We start from the raw sequence: 9,891 nt of genomic DNA on the forward strand, positions 1-9,891 counted from the left end.
AAACCGAGTCATCTAATTGAGCTCATTATTGACCTATGACCTAGTTGCTTGGCTGGTTCATTTCCTGTTATGATTCAAAAAAACATTTCCCCACAGGCAACATACTCACTATATCTTCTCTTTACTTTTAACGATTAAAAATTCTTCTGGGACACATTTAATGTTCAAAGGTTTACAGGTAATTAAATGATTAATTTGCGAAATACTTTCAAGGCAAGGCAAAGCTATCATACAGCACAATCAGCACATGGATCCATCCTGTTTAGCACGGCAGTCTCATGGAGTCTTTCTTTGGTCTGTTCGTTGGCCTTAGTTTTAGTTAAACTATGTAATTACTTAGTATGATGATATGATTATTATTGTACAATTTGGTACAATGTTCAATGATGTACAAGCTTAGGGGTTCTTTGGCGAATTTTCTTTTATCAATTTTTAAAAAACAAAAAAATATGTTGGATTCACTAACTATTGTTTATTTTAATAAAACTGAGAACACAAAACTAATTTGGTTTGCATAAAATTAATATTATTTTTTTATATTTTTTTTTTATAGAAACCAAGAATTTTTGTTGTATTTTTTTTTTTAAAAGATAGATAAATTACTTCAATTAAAAAGGAACCAAGAATTTTTTATATATAAGTTTATTTGATTGTATTATTGAATAAAATTAATAATATGAAATTAATATTGTATGAGTAAAAAAAATATCTCATAAAAATTGTACCATTTGAAACTAAAAAAACTCATATTTGTTAATAATCTTCTAATAACTTAGATGCAATTTCATTATTAACAAGAGAGATTTGTTATAGTTTATTTGGTGTTTGTGGTAGAACTATATATAAGAAAGATGTAGGGTTTACAAACATGAAGTACTAAAAACAAATTTTGGGGGTTCACAGTAAAAAAAAATTAAAATAATGGAAAGGGGTTATAAAGACATAGTGTCATAATTTATTTTTGAGATAGGTAAAAAATCAATAGCTCAAACAATAAAATTTTATAAATATTTTTTTATATATAATAGTATATGTTATATTCTAGTTATAAAAATTATGGATCAAACAATAATTTTCACAAATATTTTTTAAAAATATAATTTTGTTAATATTGTATAAATTAATTTATAAAATATTAATATTCCAAATAATATAATTTTATAATTAAATTTTCAAAAAATATTATTTTTTTAAACTATTGATATTGATTTGCAAAATAATTGATATTTTAAAAAAATCAAAATCAAAATAGAGAGAGGGGAGTAGAAAAGAAGGGTTTTGAAACCATCAAAATATAATATTATTGTTTTATTATTTTTTTTAAAACATAAATATTGTTATCAAAATTTTTTAAAACAAAAATAAATTATGAAACATGATTTTTATTAATTTTATTTTTAAAACATAAAATTAAAAATAAAAAAAGGAATTGACCGTTTTTATAGTGTCCAAGCAGTGGGATACTTACAGCTCACCAACTATAATAACTTTGGGGAGAAAATAAAATGTTTTAATAATACATTTTAAGAGTAAATTTTCTGTCCATTGCAAGTTGCACAATTTTGGTTTTTTCTTTTGCTTTGGAGCTATGTGCAAGTGGTAGTATTTTACTTTTTCAATATATATATATATATATATATTGTGGTACTCAACCATTTTATCACCATGTTGGATTTCAGAGACTGGTTCCTTATCATATTTCTGATTAAAACTTCCAAGTGATCATCAAAGAGCTGTGTTTTGGCAACAAGAAGAAAAAGAAGAAGATCATGGCGATGATAGTGGATGCATTTGCAGGAAAGCTGGTGGAGAGACTGGCTAATATCATTGAAGAGAAGGCCATCATGGTGTTAGGAGTCAAGGATGAACTCCAAAGGCTCCGGAGAAGGATGGATAGGCTCGCACTTGTGCTCAAGGATGCTGAGAGGAGGAGGATCCAAGATGAGGCTGTCAAAGGTTGGGTCGATGAGCTGAAAGATGTGATGTATGATGCTGACGACATCATTGATCTTTGTATGATTCAGGGCATGGGGTTGTTGCAAGATGATGATCAACATTCTCTGCCGGCTGAGTCAAGTGCTGCTGCTTCAACACGGGTACGCTGCTGTAACTTTCCTCTGCTTTCTTGTGTGCGCAGTGTGCCATTTCGCTATGAGATTGCTGATCAAATTAAGAATCTCAATGTTAAGTTAGAAGAGATATCTAAGGACATGGATACATTTAAGTTCATAAATTCTTCTATGAACTCAAGTGATGCATATGTTGTGAATCATCAACCTTCTTCTCGTCAGAGTTCCTCCTTACCCGAACCTGACATTGTGGGGTGGGATATCAGAGATGCAACCAAGAGTCTTGTTGAATTATTGATCTCTCCTCATGAACAGAAAATGCCGTCTTTTTGCCATTGTCGGTATGGGAGGGATAGGCAAAACCACACTTGCACGACAAATTTATAATGATTCAAAGATAAATGATCATTTTTTGTTACATTCGTGGATTTGGGTTTCAAAATCTTCGACATCAACGACTGACTTGCTGAAAGAAATCATAAGGAATGTTGGGGATAGTTATGGAGAGGCAATGACAATCGCTGAGTTACAAAAAATTCTTTCTAAGGTTCTGCATGAGAAGAGCTTGTTCTTGGTTTTGGATGATGTTTGGGATGCGGATGTATGGATTGAATTAATTAAAAGTCTGATACAAATAGCAACAACAAAATGCAGAGTCTTGGTTACCACAAGAGACAGAAATACTGCTATGAAAATGGGGGCAGTTCATATCCACAATGTCAATAAATTGTCTTCGGATTTTGGTTGGGAATTACTTTGTAAGAAAGTTTCCACAAACAATGATGAGAGTGATATGCAAAGAATGAAGGATATTGGGATGCAAATTATTGATAAATGTGATGGTCTTCCGGTTGCAATCAAAGCTATTGCTGGTGTTCTTATAACAAAAGGCAAAAATAAAAGAGAATGGGAGAATGTTCTTAATAGCGATGCGTGGGCTATTACTGGACTTCCAGAAGAGCTCCAAGGAGCATTATATTTGAGCTATGAAGCTTTACCTTCTGCTCTTAAACAATGTTTCCTCTATTGTTATCTTAAAACTCATGAATTTCATCGTGAAGAACTTATTCATGAATGGATTGCAGAAGGTTTTATAAAACCAAGTGGAAATGCATTGATGGAGGATGTTGCTAAAGATTATTATATGGAATTAATTAGGAGGAGTTTCTTACAACCTAATTCAAGTTATGTTGATATGTCCACATGCACAATGCATGATTTGTTGCGACGTCTTGCTCAGGCTCTAGCAGGTAATGAAAGCTTTTGTGGAGATCTGCAAGATGCACCAAGCACTAATTCAGTACAAAAATTGCGACATCTGACAGTGTTCAATGAAAGGGAAAGCCTAAGTATTCAACATCTTAATCACCTTAGAACACTAAGGTTAGTGATCCCTACAAGTTTGAACACACAAGTGATTGGAAGCCTTAAGCATTTGCGTCTATTAATCCTCCGTGGTGCCGGTATTGAGAATATCCCCGATAGTATTGGGGATTTAGTACACCTGAGGCTTCTTGATCTAATGGGTACAAGAATATGCAAACTCCCAGATTCTTTGGGAAATCTTGTTAACTTACAATTCTTGTTGGTTGCTGGTTGTGAATCTTTGCACATCCTCCCTACAAGCATAACTAAGCTATATAATCTAAGGATGCTCAATCTCCGTAACACTCCTTTGAATTATGTGCCCAAGGGAATATGCAAGTTGGAACATCTTAATTATTTGTCAGGATTTATTATTGGAGACAATGGTATTGATGAAGGAGAGGGATGTAACCTAGAAGAGTTGGAGGCACTTAAAAACCTCAATCACCTTGACATAAAGAACTTGGAAAAAGCAAGAGGCAAACGTGCTTCAGTGCTCTCGAACAAGCCTAATCTCAGAGAATTGTTTCTAAATTGTACACCAAACATTAGTGGACATATTCAACAACAAGAGATGGACAATATTATGCAAGTCTTTGATGAGCTACGCCCTCCACCAGATCTTGAGAAACTAGTAATTTTCAACTTTTTTGGGGGTCAATATCCAAAGTGGATGACATCCTCTTCCATCAGTGCTACACTTCCTGAATTAACTTCTTTACATCTGTATGACTGCGCCAACTGCCCTCAGCTTCCCCCACTTGGCCAACTGCCTCAGCTCAACTATCTGAAGATACAGGGAGCAACTGCAGTAGTATCAATTGGCCCTGAATTTCTCGGTAATGAAGAACCTGCAGCATGTGCCTTTCCCAAGCTTGAAAACTTAGCACTTGTGGACATGCCTAATTGGGAGGAATGGTCATTGATCAGTGGAGAAGAAGACAACAAGCTTGAAACAAGCAAGCAACTGCTCTTCCCTCATCTCATTGCTATTTCCATGCAAAACTGCCACAAGCTTAAAGCTCTTCCAAGAGGCTTCAATTGCATCAGACATTTGTACATTTTAAGTGCTCACAACCTTTCAAGGGTCTCTGATCTCCCTACCTTGAGAAAATTGGTGGTCGCTGATTGCCCAATTCTGCAGTGTGTTGAGAAGCTCGAGTCTTTGCAGAGCTTGAAGATGACTGATAGAAAGAACAAGAGTCTCCCTGAGTGGCTCATTTCTTTCCTCCAACAGCACATAAAGCCTCACGAGAATCAATTCCACTTGGATTTGAAATGCAGTGCCCAAGCATTGAAGGGATGTTTGAAAGGGCGCCCCTATTGGTGTTTCCTCCAGCAAGTTCCACGCTTGGAAGCCTATGCAGAGAATGGAAGCATGTATTTAAAGTTCACCAAGGAACCATTTTCCTACCAAACCAATGTTGTTGAAGACATCAACTGGTATGCATATGACGACTAATGAAACCTCTCCTCTGTGCAATGTAACTAAGTACCTTTATTGTTTACAAGAATTATGTTGTTTACCTCTTATGGTGGCTTATAATGCAGATGAGGACTAGGATGAAAGCTTGAAGTTCAATGAGATGTGGACATGCATGACTGGTATGGTTTGTTGCATCTTTAATCTTGCTTGCTTCTTATATTTTTTCAGTCTGTTTTGATTTATTTATTTATTTATCTATCTATTTGATGATTTTGGAATTAAACTCATCAATAGCTGCTTCTATCTTTAGAATTGTGAACTTATGTGGTCACTGCATTAATTGTCACAGGAGGAACAATGGGTAAACATTTTCGCCAATAGCGTAGAAAGCCTCATGACGATTACTTCTTCTTGCATTTGGAGTGCAATGCTTAAGTACTGGAGGCTGGAGGGATGTTTGAAAGGGGGGCTTTCACACTGGTTTTTCCTCCGTCTAGCAAGCATTCTGCCTGGTAGCCTATGCAGAGGACAGAAGCATGAATTCGAAGTACACAGTTAGAACCATATTCTTATGAAACAAATCTTTTCTTGAATACATGACTGGTATGCTTTAATTACTCAGGATATCTCTATATTTTGTGGCACTTAATTAGTGCGTATCTGTTTATCATAAATATAATAATTTTATGTCAAATTAATGGTATATGCAGTTGAGGACTAGGAGGATGAAATCTTACATTCGAATTAGATTTAGACAGTCGAAGAATGAGACATGAACATGCATTACTGGTATGTATTCAATTTGTCTTTAACTATTTATTTATTTCTTTACCTATTTTCTTACCAGAAAGTAAGCTCATCACAAGCTACTTAGCTGGTTGCACACATCATTAGAATGAGTTTTGATATGCACGTGTTCGTTTCACAGGCAGATTAATCAGGGACTTGATAATCATGACTCAAGTGTATAATAATTTGATGTTTCAAATTACTTGGGTTTTCAACTTGAGATGATAAATTTGAAGTAGTTGAACAATATGTGGGCAAGCAGAATTAATGACTGGTATGTATATATATGCCTAGCTCGTTGCATCTCTAATTTTATTATTATAAATTTATAAGGTCAACGCTGTAAACTTGTTACTTGCATCTTTAGAATTGTGATATGAATGTGTTTGCTGCATTGGTTTCCACAGGATAAATGGTTAATAAGTATATATTTTTTATCGGAAGTATATGACATTATTATAACTCAAGTTTCAACTTGAAATAATGGTTTTTTAAGGAATTCATGTCAATTGGAGCAAGGCATGGCTTTCGTTTATTTTTCAAATTTCTCTGAGATATGCTGAAGCTCTCACTTGTTCCATAGGTGAGTCGATTTTCTTCTTTGCTCATTTTTCTGAACAATTAATGTGTTAGAGGTTTTTTTTTTCTTTTTTTTTCCTGGAGCAATTAATATATAGATGTCAGAAAATTGTATGGAGTACGTTACATGAGCTATATATCTCTATATATGTACACTAATCAAATCTTTGATGAAGCTTTGGGTAAGAGTGCTATGTTCTTTTCAACAATAATGTCAGAGCTATCTCTCTGTGCTCTTTTCTGTGTTTTGTTTTTTCACTAAGGTTATGTGACCACACTGCCCTTTACTATATATGTATGTATGTATGTGTATATCTGGTAATTCTGATTTTTAATGATTTGTATGTCATTAGGTGGCGCAGAACCGGAGGAAGATGGAATCTTGAATTACATTAATCAGAGGAGCACCAAAGGAATTAAACATGGACATGTATGACTTGATATATACGAATCATTAATTGTTATAGTTGATCATCAGAATTGTGATATATGTACGTGTTGACTGTACAATTGATATTTTCAGGGGGGAAGGTGAATTAACATATTTGTATGCCAGACTTTGTTACCAAGAAATCGTTTTCTTTTCCTAATTTCATTGATGTATATTGTACACTGAGGTAAGCTTGAAACTTGATGATCTCCTTGCGCTTGTTAGAGCTTAATTAATTTACACCATGGGTTTGGGAGATTGATAGAATAGCATGTTAAGTCTTTAATAGCTGATTTCCTTCTCTACTTGTTCTCCTGAACAATAATGCATGACAGTTTCTTATGAGTGAATAACATGTGTCTTTCTTCTGTATATATACTACTGCTTTGAGGAAGCTCTTTTTTCTAATCTTTGATACTTAATGTGACAGATATACCTTTTATTCATGCGTATCACCTGCTAGTAATGAATTGTCTATTTGATATTGAACAACAGGGTCAACTGATGGATATGGTAAATGTGCAACTATGTAAGCGATGGCGCATGCATTTCCTTGGCCACAATTGTAACTGATTAAATATGAATCCTATGCTCAAGCACATGATCAAGACCAAGATGAAGCATGGATTGTAGTTCATCAACAAAGGAGTCACATAATATACTGAGGTGGACTGAGATGTATGAACATTGAAACTTGGAAGCTCATTGATCAGTTTGAATTCACCCTAAGTGTGCTGTCTTGTGTTATGAGTCAAAGCAAAGTTGCCAATTTTCACAACAGTTTCCATGAGCATGCAGCTTTTTCTTAACCATCATAAAGTTGTTGTAATGTAGTTCCTAGTCAAGAGAAACCTTAAGAAGATCAGGAGCTTACCATTGGAAGTACACGTGCTGAGCTATTTTTGTCAGTGGTTTTTCAATTCTACATATATATATATATATATGCTTGGTATACATTTATTGTTTATTTATTTATTTAGAAAAAGTGGATAAATCATGCAGATTAAAAACTTAAATGAGTAAATTTTGTAATACAGAGTGTAGTTGGATATTTTTAACAATTAAGTTGGAATGATGTCCTTCTTGGAGTCCCCCTGGGCCCTCTAGGAAAAATCTGTCACCTCCAATGTGTTGATGATATGATCTTTTGAACAATTAAGTTGTGTTAAAATAAGTAGTCTATTCCAACTTAACCTCCTTCATGCCTTCCTCCCTTGCAAAGGTTCCTGCTTCATACAAACAAACCAAACCAAATATACCATACTGTTCTCATCACTATTGTCTTCTTTTCAAGCAGCACGTCGTCGACGATCATCTCTTCACCACACAGGCATCCCTAGTCGTCCCCCCTTGCCATGGCAAGCGGGGAACGGCATGCTGCCCCTGCACCTCCTTTGACACAGCCTCGGTCTTGGGCACAGATTGCCTCATCCCTCCGCCAGTCCACTGACAACTCTCCAATTCATAATGTCCATATCCTTAACCGAATTAAGAATTCCACTACAAACTTCATTCAACTAGACAACGAAGCCATCTATCGAGCCTCCAGACGGTTCCAATTTGCCCTATATGGAAAACTATTTGGAAATCCCCTCCCTTTGAGCATGTAAAGTCTGAACTTATTTCCAAATGGTCCAACTATGGCGAAATTCACATTTCAGACTTACCAAATGGCTTCATGTTGGTTCATTGTTCTTCCCAACAATCCGTGCAAAAACCTTTTTATCGGACGGACCCTGATCTGTGAATGGTATCATCCTTTCAATTATCTCCGTGGAACTCTTTTTGAGCCTTCATTTGCTAAACTGAATACGACAGCCATCTGGGTCCAGTCTCCACAACTTCACTGTGGAATTTTGGGATGGAGAAACGCTGGAAACTATCACCCAGTCATTTGGGAACACTGATCAAAGTTGATGATCTTACGACTTCGCTGATCCGATCCAAGTTTGCACGTGCTTGCATTGAGATCGACCTTTTAAAACCTCTTAGCCGTGGATTCTGGATTGGAGATGATGCTCGCCGAGTTTTCGTAGTAGTCATGTATGAGCGATTGCAGACTTTTTGTTATAACTGTGGGATGATAAGCCATGGCAGCAACTCATGACCTCGTTTTTCAGCGACTGGAGCCGGTAAGCATCAGCTACCTCCGCGTCCTTCGGACCAGATGGTAGTAAATGATTCCCTGGTTCCACCCGCTGAAGACCAGCGCATGGATATTGTTACCGGCCCTATCCGTCCCTCAGAGGAAACTACTGGCAATAATCACTTGCAACTTCCGGAAATGGATTTCGGCCTATGGCTTCTAGTTTCACGGTGACACGGCAGTGCTTGAGGGCGCGGGGGTGCTTCACGTGCCGAATGCGTGCCTTGGGGAGCTGTAGTCGACCCAATACCCGAGGCCATCAAATCTCGAGGCATTGTTGGGCGCAGCATTTATGGCGGGAAAAGTGGCCTCGGAAGTGGACGTTCTCTCCTTCCCCATGCCACTAACCTCGCCTCCCTTGCAACTCAATAGTTGCCTTCTCCTAGTGAACTGTCTCATCATAATTTGCCCGTTGAACAAGCCTATGCTGATGGCCATTCAAATTTGTCTATTCCCCTATGCCATGCTCCTATCCTTATGTCAACATTAATGGGCTCTCTTACCAATCAAACCATTCATATCACACCGTCCGATTTCCCCCAATCAAAATCCGAAATCCGTGCCGCCCACTCCATCCATTCATTTCCCAACACCCCAGCCGCCACCCCTACCAACCAAATACCCTCGTTTGATTATCTCATCTGCCCCCTGGTAACCCTCAGCCCACTCAAGAATCCCGCCTTAGTAGAAAGTACTCTTCCCTCCAAATCTGGATCCACCCCTCCAGTTCTCCGTTCCTCCATCTTGCCTTCCCTCTCCCCCTACCTTCAGGGAACCCTGTTCTCATCTATTTGTGGTAAATATGGTGTATGATGCACTTGATGAAGATAATATAGAGGAGGATTCCGGCGAAGATGATGAGGTTTCGGACGAAGATGATGATGATGATGATGATGATGATGATGATGATGATGATGATGATGATGATGAAATGTCTGCCGAAGACGTAGATGATGAAATGGTCACCGACGATGGCCCATATGACTCTATGACGCTCTTTCAGTACCAGGAAGGGCTAAGGAGGGACTCTCTCATCAGGAAAAATTCACATTCAACGATTTCATCCCAGAAGAAAAGGAAGATTGGA

General features: G+C 37.0%; 1 protein-coding gene across 4 annotated transcripts; it reads left to right on the forward strand.

Annotated features, from left to right (window-relative positions):
* The first annotated feature begins 1,669 nt into the window (after positions 1 to 1,669).
* On the forward strand, positions 1,670 to 7,566 carry LOC120279055 (putative disease resistance protein RGA3). Of its 4 annotated transcripts, XM_039285900.1 has the most exons (9): positions 1,670 to 4,877; positions 4,986 to 5,039; positions 5,210 to 5,463; positions 5,571 to 5,649; positions 5,789 to 5,923; positions 6,146 to 6,232; positions 6,582 to 6,658; positions 6,752 to 6,845; positions 7,154 to 7,566. In XM_039285900.1, coding segments are annotated over exons 1-2 (2,502 nt in total). In that variant the 5' UTR covers positions 1,670 to 2,376; the 3' UTR covers positions 4,987 to 5,039; positions 5,210 to 5,463; positions 5,571 to 5,649; positions 5,789 to 5,923; positions 6,146 to 6,232; positions 6,582 to 6,658; positions 6,752 to 6,845; positions 7,154 to 7,566. The 4 variants fall into 4 exon arrangements, with proteins under 4 accessions (XP_039141834.1, XP_039141836.1, XP_039141837.1 ...); XM_039285902.1 differs by lacking the exon at positions 6,752 to 6,845; XM_039285903.1 differs by lacking the exon at positions 6,146 to 6,232.
* Positions 7,567 to 9,891: the final 2,325 nt, after the last annotated feature.

The sequence above is a fragment of the Dioscorea cayenensis genome, chromosome 16, assembly GCF_009730915.1.
Source record: "Dioscorea cayenensis subsp. rotundata cultivar TDr96_F1 chromosome 16, TDr96_F1_v2_PseudoChromosome.rev07_lg8_w22 25.fasta, whole genome shotgun sequence".
Lineage (NCBI taxonomy): Eukaryota > Viridiplantae > Streptophyta > Magnoliopsida > Dioscoreales > Dioscoreaceae > Dioscorea > Dioscorea cayenensis.

Excerpts from the sequence above, each read along its gene's own strand:
- LOC120279055 (XM_039285900.1), top strand. The coding sequence starts at position 2,377 with ATGAACAGAAAATGCCGTCTTTTTGCCATTGTCGGTATGGGAGGGATA.